The sequence below is a fragment of the Capra hircus genome, chromosome 11 (genome assembly GCF_001704415.2).
Source record: "Capra hircus breed San Clemente chromosome 11, ASM170441v1, whole genome shotgun sequence".
NCBI classification, from domain to species: Eukaryota; Metazoa; Chordata; class Mammalia; order Artiodactyla; family Bovidae; genus Capra; species Capra hircus.
This window is the reverse complement of record NC_030818.1, coordinates 36,466,175-36,486,305: the sequence shown is the minus strand read 5'-3', so window position 1 is coordinate 36,486,305 and position 20,131 is coordinate 36,466,175. Positions and strand designations below refer to the sequence as shown.

Sequence of the window (20,131 nt, the reverse complement as noted above, 5' to 3'; positions counted from 1 at the left end):
TTTGTACACAGTGGGGTAAAAATAGTTGAAGAAATCACTATAGCAACAGCTGTGTTATCCTCTAGGTTTTTTTCTACTGACAATTCAGAAAAGGAAGCCCGTCTTCCCATCTTACAGAAATTCTGTTTCAACACTGAGCCTTATCAAAAACAAAAGCCATAGGAAACAGATCCCATTCGTTAAGGACTATGAGGTAACAATACAGATTTAAGATGCATTTGAAAATGACTCTGAGGCCTGGATTTGGATTCTTTGGTCAAGCAGTGAAACAAAAATGAGTTTTTAATATCTATGACTCTAAAACCAGAAAAGGACAGCAGAACGATGTTGAGAACATCTTACAAATTTTTAAACTTTAAAAATAATCTCAGTTCCTATTTAAGAGTCTCAAAATTATAAATAAAACAATATATGTATGTATAAACTAAAGAGCTCCACCTAGAGTTGAAAAAAAATATTACTTAATGCACACAAATAGAAAAAAGCTCCATTCACCCATATCTTATATATAGTCTTTTTTGTTGATGTTGAAAATAACTATTTTTATGAAATCTTTACAAAAAGGATAACTTTCTGAAATGTGAAATACTATTAATTAAAGGAGAAGTGAGTTTCAAATAATGCTGTAAATTACTTCTAAAAATTTGATAGTAATATTTGTTATTATGGATGATTTAGAAGCCATTGTCTTAAAGCAAAGTATGTGAAAGTTGGGATCATGTTTAAAGCATCATAAAGAAGATTAAAAAATGGATTCTTACCTGAACTTGTTGTATGACCTTGAGCAGCTCACCTTCCAGCTCTGAATTTTCTCACCACTGAGGATTAAACAAGATCAGTGGTTCTCAGCCTGACTGCACTTTGGAAGTATCTGGGAATATCAAGAAATCAATGCCTGGGTCCTACCCCTAGAGATTCCAATTTAGTTGTCTACTATAAGGCCTAATGTAGTCGCCTTGAAAAAGCTCCTGGGTGATTCTAATATGCACAGAGGCTGCTTTGGATCAGCTTGCTCGATCGCACCCCCCAAACCTATGACTCTAGTTAGTGGTTCTTATGCTTCAAGTACTTCAGAGTCACATGGTAGTCTTGTCAAAACACAGATTGCTGGACTCACTGACAGCTCCCCCCATCCCCCGCCCCCTTGGGCTAGGGCTCCTGATTCTGCAGCGGCCCAAGATTTTGTATTTCTAACAAGTTTCTGAGCTTCCCTTGTGGCTTAGCTGGTAAACAATCCCCCTGCAATGCTGATACTACTAGTCCAGAGTCATAGTTAGAGAATCTGTCCTACATGGTGACCTCAAAACTACACTTTCCTAACTCCCCAGATTATTATTCCTCTATTTTATCAAACCACAGTATGATATTGTTAATTAATCTCCCTGATTCCCGCCTCTCTACCTCCAGTTCTTAGCCCACACTACCAAGTTAACATCCTAACCCCCAAATTCTGTGCTGCTCCCTGACTGAACTTTTTCCATGACTCCCCAGTGCTGAAAGAAGACAAGGCCAATAACACAACATACAGGATTTTCACAGTTTGACCCCAAACTTCCTTTCTAATCTCAGCTTCCAATAGTCCCTGTCATTTGCCTGTGCTCCTGTCACTTGTATCCAAACGAACACAGAGGCTCAGTGCCTTTGTGCCTGGTATTCCCTTCTCCTGGCATGTCCTTATCCCACTTTCTCTTTTTGACATGCATGTTCTGTCTGTTCTGTGTGCCAGGACCTGTGCTAGGCTTGGGGAATTCGGGGAGAACAGGAAGACCCCTTCCTTCCCTTCAGGAGTCTTGTGATGTGGTGGGCATTGTAGAGCAGTGAACCCACACCATTACCCATCCCCCTCCCTCACTGTATATTTTCTCTATATTATGAAGTTTTTGACATCTTAAAAAAACCTTTCTGGCTGGAGACAGGCTGCCCCCCGGGGGGCTTGCCAATTCTTAGAGATAGCCCTGAGCTTACCTTTAATGCAAACTAACCCCTCTGAACCCTACCCCCTCCACTGGGCGCTCCCCCCCCCACCCCGCATCCCAATAGGCAGTAATTCTTTCTCTTAAATATCCCTCTTAAAGAACCCGCCTAGCCACACAGGAGATGCAAGAGATGTGGGTTTCATTCCTGGGTCTGGAAGATTCCCTGGAGTAGAAAATAGCACCCCACTACAGTATTCTTGTCTGGGAAATCCCATGGACTGAGGAGCCTGGTGGGCTACAGTCTATGGGGTTGCAGAGTCGAACAGGACTGAGCAACTAAGCACTTACTTAAACGTCCCAGGGCCAGATTCCAGGCAGCTAGGGACAACCTCTACAGTCCAAAGCCCTCCAGAATGATTCCGACAGCCAATCCTAAACTTTTTACCTGCCCTGCCTTGCCCTCCTACAGACACCCCCAACAAAAGCTCTGGCCTAAACCTTCCCCTTGCTGCCTCCTGATTCCCCTGCAGTTGTCCCCTTGATTTCTGTCTCCAGGACCTGTGAGCATAGTAAACTTTTCTCTGGAACTTCAAATAGGTGGCTCCATCAAACTGACCATCTTATAAAAGAACACTCACCTTGGTTACCATGGCTGGGAAGCTGGCTACAGCTAGAGATGGCCCAAGTTGCACACATGGAAATGTGCTGCAGGCTGGTGGGGGCGGGTGGGGGCAGGTGGGGGCGGCGGGGAGGTGTGGAGTTTGCTTCCCAGGTAAAAGGGAATGGACCCAGGGCCATCCCCTCCTCCAGCCTTCAGCCACAGTGCTGGAAGTCGGAGCAGTCCTTTTACAACCATGAGGGAAAAAGATAAGAAAACCCCACAGACCCAGGCCCTGACACTGAGGACCAGCACCCAGAATGCAACATCCACTGATCTCCAAGCCCGTTTATATCTAAGAACAAAACCCCCCACCTGTTGGAGCCACTTGCTTTAAACTCTCACTACAGCTGAAAGCATTTTCTGGGGATGGGATGGAGGATAGCAAGCAAGTAATTCCTAACAGCGGTGCTAAATGATGTGAAGAAGCAGAGCACAGGGTGGGTGAGAGGGGATAGCAGCGTGAGTGGGGGTTAATCAGCGAGGCTTGGAGGTAAGGGAGGCAGAGGGGAGAGCGTCTGAGAGTCCTAAGAGAAGAAAAGCACGCTGCGGCGAGGGGACTGAAATGCCAGTAACAGGGAGAGCGGCCAATGAGGCCTGAGAGGCAAACCCAGGCCCGCCCCCTCAAGGTAGGAGGGAGCACCTTCCACCGGGCACCCCAGGTCTCCAGTCCCAGGCTCCTCCCTTGTATTTCCCAACCTGTGCTGAATTCACCTGCTTCCCTCTTTCCCCCAGACAGTTCGGACTTTTCACAATACCTTTAATCATTTTGTACCCTCAGCAGGGAGATGGAAAGACACTAAACACTCACTGAATGAAAAAATTATCATGATAGGCTATTTTAACTGTTTAATCCAGTAAGAGGGCTAATTTATGACTGTTTTTGAGGCCCAGTTATGCAGTTGAACCCTACCACCCACCCAGTCTGCCATCTTTACATGACTGGATGAGATGCTTGCCCCATTCGAACTTATTGCTGTTAAACTAGTAGGTGACCTTCAGTGAGCCGGTCAGCTCTACAATTTCCTGATTTTCAAGTATTTTTTAAAAGCACAAAGAGCTTGATGTTAGCACCACAGCGAAAGAAACAGAAATACTTCTATTAGGCACTGAAATATTATTCATATTTGTTTTTAAATAGCAGGATTAGAGTGGCTTTATTTAATTTCAATTTCTTAATTTTTATAATTGACTTGATTCACTTAAAATCATTCAATTGTTTACTTACAAATTACAAAGGCAAACAAAATTTTCTCATCCATGAGTCCTTATTTGACTCAGTAATTATTTGAAAAATAGTTCATAGACTATAATTAAAAGTGAATCACCAAGTTTAAATTTAAAATGCATTCAAATTTAAAATGTTTAGGAATCAACGATTTAAAAATATTGGGCAAAGCACACACTGTGGTCGGGGAGGGCAGCAGGGAACAGTATTTTAATGGTCTGTGTGCTAAGGCACTCAGTCGTGTCTGACTGTTTGTGACCCCCATGGACTGTAGCCCGCCAGGCTTCTCTATCCATGGGATTCTCCAGGCAAGAGTACTGGAGTGGGTTGCCATTTCCTTCTACAGGGAATGTAAACCATAGGCTTTACTTAATAAAAATGCATCGATACTGGCCCATCAATTGCAGCAAATGTATCACAGTAATGCAAGATGTTAATAACAGAGGAAGTCAGTTGGGGAGAGATATATAGGCACTCTCTCTACTTTCTGTTCAATTTTTCTGTAAACCAAAAACTGCTCTAAAAAGTAAAGTCCATTAATTTTTTAAAAATGTGTTCGATTGTGCATTTATTAAATATGATGAAGTAAATTCACATATTTAAAGTGTAAACGTTAAAGCAAAAGTCATGCATCTAAGTACTCTTAATAAGGACGTTATATTGCAGAAGAAAAACAGTGACTTAGAATTTGAGCTCTAAAACCTGATATTAGAACTCTGACTCCACTGTAGATATTTTTCAGTTTCTAGTTTTCCAACAGAGTAACAGATATCAAGTAAGTTACATTAAATATTTTTTCCAAAATTACATCTTCTCAGTGAATTTTTGTTCTTCTGAAAAACGTCTGTCTTCCATATCGCCATAGAACATGTCATGAAAAACACACATGCACACACACACACACACACACACACACAGAACATCTAACAGAACTTTCTTAATAACACTATCAGTTTGTAAAAGGATTTAAATGAATAAAGTATAAAAATACTAGCAAAGCACTTTAGGATTCTTGGATGATAAAGTTAGGAAAAACGAGCAAGTCTGTTAACATAGAAATTCATGCCACTAATGATCTGTCAGAGAAAAGTTATTTTTACAAATATTAAATAACTTTGAATCTGACACTACCTAATTATTCATGAAATCCATTGCTTCATTCCTATCCTCTTCTGTAACGGCTAGAAATTTAAAACAATGGCATTTTATAGTCAGAGCAAAAGGCTGTTATAATTTGACATTCCATACAAATGCTATTTGTGAAAAGATAAATACAATTATATCGACGAATACATCTAATCTACTTCTGACTCAAACTAAACACATTTTAAGTATATATATGTTATCAATTCCGTATTGAACCATAGAATCTTAGTTGTTCAGAATCTTTGAGGATGCGGTCCACTGGAGAAGGGAATGGCAAACCACTTCAGTATTCTTGCTTGAGAACCCCATGAACAGCATGAAAAGGCAAAATGATAGGATACTGAAAGACGAACTCCCCAGGTCATTAGGTGCCCAATATGCTACTGGAGATCAGTGGAGAAATAACTCCAGAAAGATGAAGGGATGAAGCCAAACCAAAAACAATACCCAGCTGTGGATGTGACTGGTGATAGAAGCAAAGTCTGACGCTGTAAAGAGCAATATTGCATAGGAACCTGGAAGGTCAGGTCCACGAATCGAGGCAAATTGGAAGTGGTCAAACAAGAGATGGCAAGAGTGAACGTCGACATTCTAGGAATCAGCAAACTAAAATGGACTGGAATGGGTGAATTTAATTCGGATGACCATTACACCTACTACTGTGGGCAAGAATCCCTTAGAAGAAATGGAGTAGCCATCATGGTCAACAAAAGAGTCCGAAATGCAGTACTTGGATGCAATCTCGAAAACGACAGAATGATCTCTGTTTGTCTCCAAGGAAAACCATTCAATATCACAGTTATCCAAGTCTATGCCCCAACCAGTAATGCTGAAGAAGCTGAAGTTGAACAGTTTTATGAAGACCTATAAGACCTTTTAGAACTAACGCCCCCAAAAGACGTCCTTTTCATTATAGGGGACTGGAATGCAAAAGTAGGAAGTCAAGAAACACCTGGAGTAACAGGCAAATTTGGCCTTGGAATGTGGAATGAAGCAGGGCAAAGACTAATAGAGTTTTGCCAAGAAAATGCACTGGTCATAGCAAACACCCTTTTCCACCAACACAAGAGAAGACTCTACACATGGACATCACCAGATGGTCAACACCAAAATCAGATTGATTATATTCTTTGCAGCCAAAGATGGAGAAGCTCTATACAGTCAACAAAAACAAGACCAGGAGCTGTCTGTGGCTCAGATCATGAACTCCTTATTACCAAATTCAGACTCAAATTGAAGAAAGTAGGGAAAACAGCTAGACCATTCAGGTATGACCTCAATCAAATCCCTTATGATTATATAGTGGAAGTGAGAAATAGATTTAAGGGCCTAGATCTGATAGATAGAGTGCCTGATGAACTATGGAATGAGGTTCGTGACATTGTACAGGAGACAGGGATCAAGACCATCCCCATGGAAAAGAAATGTAAAAAAGCAAAATGGCTGTCTGGGGAGGCCTTGCAAATAGCTGTGAAAAGAAGAGAAGCGAAAAGCAAAGGAGAAAAGGAAACTCTGAATGCAGAGTTCCAGAGAATAGCAAGAAGAGATAAGAAAGCCTTCTTCAGCAATCAATGCAAAGAAATAGAAAAAAAGAACAGAATGGGAAAGACTAGAGATCTCTTCAGGAAAATTAGAGATACCAAGGGAACATTTCATGCAAAGATGGGCTCGATAAAGGACAGAAATGGTATGGACCTAACAGAAGCAGAAGATATTAAGAAGAGGTGGCAAGAATACACAGATGAACTATACAAAAAAGATCTTCATGACCCAGATAATCATGATGGTGTGATCACTCATCTAGAGCCAGACATCCTGGAATGTGAAGTCGAGTGGGCCTTGGAAAGCCATCACTACGAACAAAGCTAGTGGAGGTGATGGAATTCCAGTTGAGCTGTTTCAAATCCTGAAAGATGATGCTGTGAAAGTGCTGCACTCCATATGCCAGCAAATTTGGAAAACTCAGCAGTGGCCACAGGACTGGAAAAGGTCAGTTTTCATTCCAATCCCAAAGAAAGGCAATGCCAAAGAATGCTCAAACTACCGCACAATTGCACTCATCTCACATGCTAGTAAAGTAATGCTCAAAATTCTCCAAGCTAGGTTTCAGCAATACATGAACCGTGAACTTCCTGATGTTCAAGCTGGTTTTAGAAAAGGCAGAGGAACCAGAGATCAAATTGCCAACATCCACTGGATCATCATAAAAGCAAGAGAGTTCCAGAAAAACATCTATTTCTGCTTTATTGACTATGCCAAAGCCTTTGACTGTGTGAATCACAATAAACTGCGGAAAATTCTGAAAGAGATGGGAATACCAGACCACCTAAACTGCCTCTTGAGAAATCTGTATGCAGGTCAGGAAGCAGCAGTTAGAACTGGACATGGAACAACAGACTGGTTCCAAATAGGAAAAGGAGTACGTCAAGGCTGTATGTTGTCACCCTGCTTATTTAACTTCTATGCAGAATACATCATGAGAAATGCTGGACTGGAAGAGACACAAGCTGGAATCAAGATTGCCGGAAGAAATATCAATAACCTCAGATATGCAGATGACACCACCCTTATGGCAGAAAGTGAAGAGGAACTAAAAAGCCTCTTGATGAAAGTGAAAGTAGAGAGTGAAAAAGTTGGCCTAAAGCTCAACATTCAGAAAACGAAGGTCATGGGTTCTGGTCCTATCACTTCATGGGAAATAGATGGGGAAACAGTGGAAACAGTGTCAGACTTTATATTTTACGCTCCAAAATCACTGCAGATGGTGACTGTAGCCATGAAATTAAAAGACACTTACTCCTTGGAAGAAAAGTTATGACCAACCTAGACAGCATATTCAAAAGCAGAGACATTACTTTGCCGACTAAGGTCTGTCTAGTCAAGGCTATGGTTTTTCCTGTGGTCTTGTATGGATGTGAGAGTTGGACTGTGAAGAAGGCTGAGCGCCGAAGAATTGATGCTTTTGAACTGTGGTGTTGGAGAAGACTCTTGAGAGTCCCTTGGACTGCAAGGAGATCCAACCAGTCCATTCTGAATATCAGCCCTGGGATTTCTTTGGAAGGAATGATGCTAAAGCTGAAACTCCAGTACTTTGGCCACCTCATGCAAAGAGTTGACTCATTGGAAAAGACTCTGATGCTGGGAGGGATTGGGGGCAGGAGGAGAAGGGGACGACAGAGGATGAGATGGCTGATGGCATTACTGACTCGATGGACGTGAGTCTGAGTGAACTCTGGGAGTTGGTGATGGACAGGGAGGCCTGGAGTTCTGGGATTCATGGGGTTGCAAAGAGGCAGACACTACTGAGTGACTGAACTGAACTGATAGTAACTTAAAGCTTCCCAGGTGGTGCAGTGGTAAAGAATCTGCCTGCCAATGCAGGATATGCCGGAGACTTGGGTTTGAGCCGTCGGTTGGGAAGATCCCCTGGAGGAGGGCAATCTGCTCCAATATTCTTGCCTGGAAAATTCCACGGAGGAGGAGGGAAATTCCAGAGGAGCCTCGCAAGTTACGGTCCACTGGGTTGCAAAGAGTTGGACATGACTGAGTGAGCACACACACATAGCACGTACTACCTTACTATCCAATGAGTGAGATCTTCTGTAACACCCTTGACTCTTACCTACACCAGGAGTCTGAAACACTTTCTGTTAAAGGCCTGATAGGAAACACCTTGTGTCCATCTAGTCTCTGTTGCAAATGCTCATCGCTGCCTTTGTAGCACAAAAACAACAGCAGACAAAACAGGAACAAATGGGCATGGCTGTGCCCCCAATGAACCTTTATTTATAAAACAGAGAGTCGACCCGATCTGGCCAGAAGGCCACAGTATGCCAATGCCTGATATAGACCCCTCCCAGTTACTGATAAAATTCCATTAGATACGTTTTACACCTTCAGAGGAGAATTCTCTGCTTGGGGGGCTGAAATAAGCAAATTCACCCATTGCTATAAATAAATATTGCCTTCTGAAACAACACAGAACATCTCTCCTTTGCCTTGTATCAGTCCTTCAAATACTTGAAGTAAACAATCACGAGTCCCTCAAGTAGTACTCTCTCCAGTCTAAATACCCCCATGCCGTCAAGCATTCCTTCTATTGTGACCCAGTTTTCCAGACCACGTGACCAACTGATCATCCTGTTGTATACATACCCGAGTCCATTACCCTTTGAAGTGCAGAGTAGAGATACATGACATATGGTTTTCAAAATATGCAGTAATCAAGATGGAATTTTAATTTTAGAATTTGGCTCACTGTCTCCAAATACAAATGTTTTTAGTTTCCTGGGGGTTTTGTTTCAACAAAATTACTATTTAGTCTTTAAGAAAAATATATTTTGTGTAGATATGGCCAAAGGTTAATGCCCAGTGTCATAACTCTATATATTAATTTTAAATGATTATCAAGAAATAGAAAGTACTTTTTGTTTCATTTTGAAATAAAAAAAAGTGGGCTTAATAAAAGGATGAATTCAAAATGGTTCCCACACATCAAAAAATGTTGGCAGAACTTACCTCTACAATTGGAATCATAGTGCTGTTTACAAAAGAAAACCATCAGTCATTTTTTCAGAGAAAATGAAACACAGAAGAGGAAGAAAAACACACACACAAACACATGCATCTGCAGTGTGTCCTTGGATGTTTCTGGCCTGTTAGCAAGAAGAGAGCATGGTTGCTATAGTCAGAGCCAGGATAAACCTCTAAATGATGGTCCTTGTTTTATTTCACATTTCAATAACTTGGGAAGTGAACATATCCATGTTTTAAAAGATAATTTAGTTCTAATTTCCATGACTTATTATCATAGCATTCTAAAAATGTTTTAATAACTAGAAAAAAAATTCATATTTATATAGCTATAAATGCACTACATTTGGTCTGACTTTATAACCCATTTCTGTAACTTACTGTACTTTAATTGTTTGATAATTCAGTACCTTAAAAAGTATATTGCACATAGTAGATGCTAGAGGAGTAACGGGGAAGGCAATGCCACCCCACTCCAGTACTCTTGCCTGGAAAATCCCATGGACGGAGGAGCCTGGTAGGCTGCAGTCCATGGGGTCGCTAAGAGTCGGACACGACTGAGTGACTTCACTTTCACTTTTCACTTTCATGCTTTGGAGAAGGAAATGGCAACCCACTCCAGTGTTCTTGCCTGGAGAATCCCAGGGACGGGGGAGCCTGGTAGGCTGCCGTCTATCTATGGGGTCGCACAGAGTCGGACACGACTGAAGCGACTTAGCAGCAGCAGCAGAGGAGTAAATTCATTGTTTAAAGTATAAATATTTTTATTTGTAGCAACATCACAATTTATGTTTGTTAAGTCTGATTTAAACTCTCTGGTGTCTGCTGCCTGCTTGCTTTTTCATCACAAAAGCTCTCCCTGGGTAATCCCATCCATGTACAAGACTGCAAACACTATCCACATACAGATGACGACCAAATTTGTTTCTCCAGCCCAGTTTCTCTGCAGGGATGACCCAAATATCTGAGAGCCTAGTGGCACTTCCACCTGGACAGTCCAACTGCCACTAAGACAGCGTGAGCAAAGATGGAACACCCTGGGTGATCTCATGATAGGGAATGTTTGCTGATTATTCATTAGGTGCCATGTGCTGTGCTCAGTGCTTCATACAGATTTTCCCACTTAATCTTCACAGTGCAGTTAAACATGACATTTCCTTTTACCTGAAACCCCATTCAAATGATAGCATCCAAAATATGAAATATGTAACCAACATCACTCATTAACTACCTAGTATCCATCCCCTTGCCCTTCTTCCTGGATGAACTGGAACAACAATTTGTTCAGAGCATCAATATGTCAAACCAATTTCTTAGTCTTCTTTGCAGCAAGGAGTAACTATAGGACCATATAGGAGCCAGTCTGTTTTGGGAAGTTCAGGAAACAACACAATCCTTATTCTTTCCTTCCTTCCTCCTGACTTAATGATGGATATTATGTGCAGCTGCACCTTTTCATTTTCTTGACCATCAGGGAAAGGCCAAGAGAAGCACAGAGACACTAGCCCTCATATCACTGAGCTATTGAACCAAGGCCAGTAACCATCTACCTCCATACATGTTACTGAGAAAAATGAACTCCTGTATGTTACAACCATTTTCAGTATGGTTTTCTACCAACCTACTGCTGAAAACAGTCCTGTTAGGTACAAAGCTGTAGTGTGAATTAGAGACTTCAACAAACTAGAGCAAAGCAGGAGAAAACACACTAGAAGAAAGAGCAACAGACTAGGAGGAAGAGCAACTGCACAGAAAAACGAAGGATGTTACAGCCCAAGTGTCTGCAGCGTGTTAGTTGCTCAGTTGTGTCTGACTCTTTGAGACCCCATGGACTGTTGCCCACCAGGCTCTTCCATCCATTGGCTTTCCCAAGCAAGAATACTAGAGTGGGTAGCCATTAACTCCTCCAGAGAATTTTCCCAACCCAGGAATCAAACAAATGTCTCCTGCACTGTAGTCAGATTCTTTACTGTCTGAGCCACCTGGAAAGCAAAACCAAAGAGAAACAAGTTGACTTACGTCATAGAACCCATGGAAGACTGGGGATTTGGAGACACCAAGGGACCAAAGTGCTTCACTCAATATGCCAACAAATTTGGAAAACTCAGCAGTGGCCACAGGACTGGAAAAGGTCAGTTTTCATTCCAATCCCAAAGAAGGGCAAAGCCAAAGAATGTTCAAACAACCATACAACTGCACTCATTTCAAATGCAGGCAATACTCAGAATCCTTCAAGCTAGGCTTCAGCAGTAGGTGAATCAAGAACTTCCAGATGTATAAGCTGGATTTAGAAAAGGCAGGAATCAGAGATCAAATTGCCAACATCCACTGGATCATAGAAAAAGCAAGAGATTTCCAGAAGAACTTCTTCTTCTACTTCTACTTCTGCTTCATTGACTACATTAAAGCCTTTGACTGTGTGGATCATAACAAACTGGAAAATTCTTCAAGAGGTGGGAATACCAGAACTCCTTACCTGCCTCCTGAGTAACCTGTATGCAGATCAAGAGGCAACAGTTAGAACCAGATATAGAACAACAGACTGGTTCAAAATTGGGAAAGGAGTACATCAAGGCTGTATATTGTCACCCTGCTTACTTAACTTATATGCAGGGTACATCATGTGAAATGCTGGGCTGGATGACTCACAAGCTGGAATCAAGATTTCTGGGAGAAATATGAACAACCTTAGATATGCAGATGATACCACTTTAATGGCAGAAAGTAAAGAGGAACTAAAGAGCCTCTTGATGAAGGTGAAAGAGGACAGTGAAAAGGCTGGCTTAATATTTTACATTAAAAAACACTAACATCATGGCACCTGGTCCCATTACTTTATGGAAAATGTGAGTGGTGGAAGAGCGGAAACCATGACATATTTTCTTTTCTTGGGGTCCAAAATCACAGCAGATGGTGACTGCATCCATGAAGTTAAAAAATCATTTGTTCCTTGGAAGAAAAGTGATGACAAACTTGGACAATGTATTAAAAAGCAGAGACATCACTTTGCCAACAAAGGTCCGTATAGTCAAAGCTATGGATTTTTCCAGTAGTCATGTACGGATATGAGAGCTGGACCATTAAGGCTCAGCACCAAAGAACTGATGCTTTCAAACTGTAGTGCTGGAGAAGGCTCTTGAAAGTCCCATGAACTGCAAGGAGATCAAACAGGTCAATCCTAAAAGAAATTAGTCCTAAATATTCACTGGAAGGACTGACGCTCAAGCTGAAGCTCTAATACTTTGGCCACCTCATGCAAAGAGCTGACTCACTGGAAAAGACCCTGATGCTGGGAAAGATTGAGGGCAAGAGAAGAAGGGAGTGATAGAGGATGAGATGGTTGGGTGGCATCACTGACTCAACAGACATGAGTTTGAGCAAGCTCCAAGAGACAGTGAAGGACTAGGAAGCCTGGTGTGCTGCAGTTCATGGGGTAGTTGAGAGCCAGTCATGACTTAGAGATTAAACAACAACAACAATAAGGACTGCAGAAGACAAGACCTAAAGATTTAGCATTTGCAGCTCCCCAACAAAAAGCCAGCTCTCCATCAGTCACCACCATTCCTCAATTCAACAAGTCTGCAATTACATGTTTGAAAATTTCCTTACGAATCTGTTTATTCTTGGCTGTCTGTTCATATTTATGAGAAAGTCACTGGAATATGATTGTAGGGCAGGGCTGGATACGAAAGAGAGAAGCAAAACTTTCAGAAAAAAAAAAAGACAAGGAGGAGTGAAAGGAAAAAAAGAGAAACTTGGAGGAAACAAAAAGCAAAAAGCAGAAGAAAACTGTAAAATCACATTTTCCTAAAAGAAATATGAAAAAAAAAAAAGAACAAGGGGCTATGAAGTAGAAACAATCAAAATATTGGAGCAGAAACAAACAAAATCAATAGGAAGTTTGGAAGATGAAGTTGAGACAGTTTCCCAGAAAATGAAGTTTGGAGACTAGGTGAGAAAAGTCAAAAATTAAAGGATCAGGGCCATGCAGAAATCTCAAAAGACGAGAACCATGAAGTGAGAGAGAGGAACTTCCCTGGAGTCCAAGTGGTTAAGAATACACCTTCTAATGCAGGGGACTTAGGTTCAATCCCTGGTCAGGGAACTAAGATCCCACATGCCGTGGGGCAATTAAGCCTGCATATTGCAACAAATGAAGTCCACAACTAAAGAAAGCCTGCTTGCCACAAGGAAGACCCAGTGAAGCAAAATAAAAATAAAAATTTTACCAGTGAGGGAGGAAGAAATTGTCAAAGGAAGACAATTCTCCTTCTCTAAGAGTCCAACATCTAAAGTGAAATCAAAACATGCATGAAGGTAGATGATTGTGAAAATGCAGAAAAAGAGTAAGAAATTGAACATCTAAAAAGTTTTCTGATAGGAACAAACAGGTGTGGCTCCCAAACCTTTGTATGAAAATGACATCAAATCTCTCAGCAGCAACACAAGAAGTCATGGAACTATGCCTTCACAGTTCTGAATGGAAGATGACTTGGGGCATAAGATTTTATAACTCCAACAACCGAGTATGAGGGCAGATGAAGGTAGGCAAGGACAAAACCTTTTTGTCTCTCAGGAACCTTTTGGGGGGAAGCATAAGGAGAATTAGGTTTCAACAAAATAAGGGACTAAACCAAGGTAATGAAAACATGTGACTGAGGAAAGAGAAACCCACTCTATGAAATGGGCAAGGGGCTAAACACCAGAATGACTGCTGTTTAGGAAGAGAGGAAGACAAGCTTCTGGAGAAAAGTATAACTGATAGGTTATGAGATGTACTTGGACATTTGGAGGTAGGTCTTCTCTGGGGGTTAGAAAAATAGTTTGATAGGTATATGGAGTTTCTTTTAGAGAAAAACAGTAAAGTGTTAGATTGAACAATATGAAATTTCTGTTTTGTAGTTCCAAATTTTGTCCAACATTGGCTATTTTATATGGTTCAATGTAACTTACAAGTAACATGATGCAAGGTATCTGCATCAAAAACTCTAACAATAACAAAGGAAAAGTTGGAGGAATATGTGAAATAAGAATGTCAGATATTGTTATTGAAACTAGGTAACAGACACATGGGGTTGGTTCATTGTCCTGTATATATCTGAACATCCCACAAGAAAAATGAGTAAAAACAAAAGAAGGAAAGAAAATCATGACAACAGAAAATGTGCAAAAGTTCAGTAATCTTTCAAACACCTGGAGGAATTTCCACTTAGCAATGCTCAGATGAAATCCAGTTACGGGACCACTGGGCACAGAAAGAAAAAGTCAATGAAGGCCCATCTGCACTAGACCATCAACTCACAGTGGGTCAGGCAATGTCAGGCATGTTTCACATCCCCCATTCCATCCTTGAGAGCTTCCAAGGTGGCACAGTGGTAAAGAATCTCCCTGCCAATGCAGGACACATGGGTTTGATCCCTGGATGGGAAAGATCCCCTGGAGTAGGAAATAGCAAGCCACTCCAGTATTCTTGCCTGGAAAATCCCATGGACAGAGGAGCCTTGCGGGCTACAGTCCACAATGTCTCAAAGAGTCGGACATAACTTAGCTACTGAGCATGACGGCAGCAATTCCACCCCTTCCTTTATGCGTTGACTCCAGTGATTCTAAGGATTGCTCTGCACAACAAAACAGTACTGACAGCTTAGATCCAACATTGAATAAGGCAATCATTTCTCACTGCCCATCAATTTCCTCCCAGTTCATTTTTCTTCTTGTCCAAACCAGAGTCCAGGATTCATCATTCTATTCATACCCTATAAATACCCTTAAGTCCTGGCTCTCTCATTTCTGGTCTTTGTAGCTGGCAACAACCAGACCTGGAATGAACCCTACCTCCTGCTTTCTCTGCATCTGTACACAGAAAACTAAATAATACTGGAGAAAATTACTTAGACCAATTGACAGGCTTAATGTTATATTTATTATTGCAAATCATAAACTGGCAATTTTACTCTTGTTGCTGTTTTAAAAGCAGCTAAGTAACTTTAAAGAAACAAAGTGTAAAAACAGAAAGAAAGTGTAAAACCAACAGCCAATCTCAAAACAAAGCAATGGATGCCAAAACACTGTCATGGCACCTACAAGGAACTAAAAAAATAAATGGCAAGTTAGAATTCTACTCACAGCAAAGATATTTCTCAAGAATGAAGGTAAAATAAAAAAACATAGAGACAAAAAAATCTATAACAGTTTTGAGGTAACACATCATCAGCAGGCCTAAATTAAAGAAAAGACTAAAGAACATTCTTTTGGCAGAATAGAAATATTCCTACACAGATGCCCAGAGAATTTAGGAAGGAAAGGAGCAACAAAAATGACAAATATATGGAAAAATCCCCCAAATACTGACTTTTAAAAATAATGTCTTATGAGATCTAAAATAGAAAATTAAAATATACCACAAGAGCATCCAAATAAGCAGGGAGATAAACGGACATAAAATATCCTATAGATCTAGCACGGTTGGAAAAGAGAATAAAAACACAAATTAATATCAAATTTTGACAAGTTATAGCTGTATGTTGTATCCCCAGGGAAATAACTAGTAAAAGAAATAGAATATACAACTTCTAAACTAATAGAGAAAAAAAGTAGAATAATAAAAAACAGTCAATTCAAATGAAGGTTAGGAAGAGGAAACAACATAGAACTGATAAAGCAAGTGGAAAGAACATAGTAAGATACAAATTTAATTCTGAATATGTCAGTAATTCCATTAAGCTTAAATGGACTAAATAGCCTAATTTAAAAACAAAGGTTATATGACTACATAAAGAAACAAAACTCAACAATATGCTGCTTACAATGGACACATGTAAAACATAATGAGAAAGAAACACTGAAAATAAAACAATGGGAAAAATTCTTTGCAAATACATTTAGAAATTAAACCCATATAACTCTATTAATATCAGGTAAAACACACCCACACACACAAAGTAACTTTAAGGCAAAAAACATGATTAAAGATAGAAACAATGATAGAAGGCTTAAGTCACCAGGAGACTATAAGTCTAAATTTGCCCGTGTCAAACATTGATAACATGGACTAAAAATACTATACACATGTATATATAGTATTCTGTCAATTTATATGTATCAGTTTATATTTTTGTCATATATTTATAAATATATCTACCAGAGAATATATATATATTTGTGTGTGTGCATATATATATATATACATATATAAGTTTAGTTGCTCAGTCATGTCCGACTCTTTGCAACCCCAGGGCCTGTAGCCTGCCAGGCACCTCTGTCCATGAAATTCTCCAGGCAAGAATATTGGAGTGGATAGCCATTTCCTTTTCCAGGGGATCCTTCCGACCCTGGGATGGAACCTGGGCCTTCTGCACTTCAGGCAGATTCTTTACACTCTGAGCCACCAGGTAAGCTCCAGTATACTAGTATTTAAATATACGTAGTCTATGCGGTTGCAAGAGTGGGACATGACTGAGCGACTAAACAACAACAAAAGTAGTACCTACGAAAAAACTTATACCAAGTGTACTGTTTACAAGTAAAATGTTGAAAGTGTGATATCAGTAACAAGACATGGATGCCAGTAATCACTCCTGCTTCTGCTCAATATTGTACTTAAAGCCCCAATCAGTGTAGAGGGCAAGAAAAAGAAATAAAATGTGAAAGAATAGGAAAGTAAAAAATAAAACTCTCATTATCCTCAGATGATAAATATACAAAATTCAAAAGAATCTTCATGTAAATTATTGCAGTCAACAAGTAGGTCTAGAAAAGTTTCTGAAAATAAGGCAATATACAAAACTCAACTGTATTTCTATATATTAGCAACAAACATAAAAAATGCTTTAAAAGGTCACATTTATAATAGCATCAAAACTACCAAATACCTCAGGAGGAAATATGTAGGACCCCTATGCAGAAAATTATCATATACTATTGAAAGAATTAAAGAAAAAATAAATGAGAGATTTATCATATTTATGACATAAATTCTAACTAAATTTATCTAAAAATTCAGTGCAATCCATCAACAAGTTATTTTGTGGAACTTGATCTAAAACTTACATGGTAATGAAAGGCAGTGAAATAGCCAACACAAAGTTGATGAAGCCTAAGTTAGAATAACTTGTCTACCAGATACCAGGACTTAGGAGAAAGCTACAAAAACTAACATGGCATGGCAGTGATGCAAAGATAGACAAACAGGCCAATGAAATAGAATACAGAATCCTGAAACAGATCCTTGCATATGACTCACGGACACTTGATCCAAGGCTATACTATAGGAGAAAGAGATTTGCTTTATATTAATTCATCAACCCATACATTTATATATTATGCATTTTTCTATGTATGTGTTATAGGTGAAAGTCACTCAGCTGTGTCCAACTTTTTGCGACCCCACAGACTGTAGCCCCCAGGCTCCTCTGTGATGGGTATTCTCCAGGCAAGGATACTGGAGTGGGTTGCCATGCTCTCCTCCAGGGGGTCTTCCTAACCCAGGAATCAAACCCAGGTCTCCTGCATTGCAGGCAGATTCTTTACCAATTGAGCCACCAGGGAAGCCCAAGACCACTGGAATGGGTACCCTGTCCCTTCTCCAGGGGACCTTCCTGACCCAGGAATCAAACCAGGGTCTCTTGCCCTGCAGGTAGATTCTTTACCAACTGAGCTACCTGGGAAGCCCCTTGTATGTGTTATAGATTACTATAAAAAAAAACAACAACACAAGTGTATTGATGATTAAAAGTAATGATAGTAAAGTAATACAGAAGAATAAAATCACTACAAACTACTATTACACTAAATATAAAGAAACCAAGTTAGTGTATAACCAATTACACTTAATTTGAAGGACTGAATTCTATCACTCAAAGAGAAAAATTTTCAAAATGTGTTAACTAAACGCAGCTCTATGTTGTTTATAAAAAGCACCCTTAAAAGGATCAAGAAAGGATAAAAATATAAAGGTAAGCATAGAAATATGAAAGAAATATAAATTTAAAAGAAAGAAGGGGTAGCAAGATAGAAATTAAAAGCATTAAAATGTATAAAGACAAGCAATACATAATGAAAAGGATACTGTTTATGAAGATGACACAAGTTATAAGTGTATGTATCAAACACAACAGCAAAAAATATAAAGAAAATTAAATTGCACTGATAATGATGAAAATAGTTATACAGAAAGAATTTGATACACTTCTTTCATGGGAATTCCTTATCAATCCAGTGATTAAAACTCCATGCTTTTACTGCCAAGGGCCTGGGTTTGATCCCTGGTCAGGAAACTAAAATCCCATTAAGTCCCATGGTGTTAAAAAAAAAAAATACACCTTTTTCACAATTAAATGGATTTAGTTGTCAAAGAATGGAATAATATAATCAACACATTCACAGAAGAGATAACTAGCTAGCTACATAGATAGACAGACATATAGATATGGAACCTTTTCAGGTCTTTCTTACCAGCCAGCATTGTTAGGTGTCTCCCTAACAGCCATGCCTGTTTCTCTTCCTTTTTAAAAAAATAATGCTTATTTATTTATTGGCGGTACTGGGTCTTCACTGCCGCGCGGGCTTTTCCCTAGTTGCGGCGAGCAGAGGCCACTCCTCACGGCAGGGCAGCGCTTCTCACTGCAGTGGCTTCTCCTGTTGCGGAGCGCAGGCTCTGAGTGCACGCGCTTCAGGAGTTGTGGCTCATGGGCTCCAGAGCGCAGGCTCAGTAGCTGTGGCGCACAGGCGTAGGTGCTCAGAGGCATGTAGACTCTTTCCACATTAGGGACTGAACCCATGTCTCCTGCACTGGTAGGTGGATTCTTTACCACTGAACCAACAGGGAAGCCGTCTCTTCCTTCTTGATACCAAATCCTACTTTCTAGAAGGAAAGCTAAAAATGCTAAATTGAAAGTGAAGCCTCTCAGTCGTGTCTGACTCTCAGTGACCCCATGGACTACAGCTCACCAGGCTTCTCCATCCATGGGATTTTCCAGGCAAGAATACTGGAGTGGGTTGCCAGTTCCTTCTCCTGGGGAATCTTCCCAACCCAGGGATTGAACCCTGGTCTCCCGCACAGCAGGCAGACTCTACCATCTGAGCCACCAGGGAAGCTAGAAAAAATGCTAGATACTTTCCTAATACCACTTGCAGCCAGGACACAGGCCTGAGACCTTGCTCTGTCCAGTGGGACCTGTAGGGAAATCTGCTGGGGTCTTTTAAGAATATTACCTCTGAGAAGAGAGCATCATGTGATGAAAAAGCCTCACATGCCTTCTGCTTTGAATTGATCCTGTGAGGATGTCAAGGACTTGCAGGAAAGCAGAAGAGATAGAAAAGTCTGCAGGGTCCCAGAGAAACTGACCCCAGAACCCTAACATAATGGAGCCACTGAACCAGCTGCGGAACTACTACCTGCCTCAGTCTTTTTGGAAAGTAAGCAAAATCAGCCCCTTCATTAAGCTACTTTTAATCAGATATTCTATCTCTTGCAGCCTACAGCATCCTAACTGGATCGCCCATTCTAACTGATCTATCCAAAATAAATCATGTCATAAGAACAGTTTAACAATTTTTTAAAGTAGAGATCTTTTAGGCCCCATTCTCAGATCTTCAGCAAATAACAATAGACATACGTAATAAAAGGCAACTAACAAACATAACCACTGG

General features: G+C 40.3%; 1 protein-coding gene across 2 annotated transcripts in view; it reads right to left on the bottom strand.

Annotated features, from left to right (window-relative positions):
* The window catches only part of ACYP2 (acylphosphatase 2), a 183,982-nt gene that overhangs the window by 139,706 nt on the left and 24,145 nt on the right, over window positions 1-20,131 (bottom strand). Inside the window, exon 4 of one of the 2 annotated variants that reach the window (XM_018055239.1) lies at window positions 762-818. The exons of the other annotated variant lie outside the window; for it this stretch is intronic. Within the exon in view, the coding sequence (XP_017910728.1) occupies window positions 762-818 (57 nt within the window). The remainder of the gene's footprint in view (window positions 1-761; window positions 819-20,131) is intronic. 2 annotated transcript variants of the gene reach the window in all.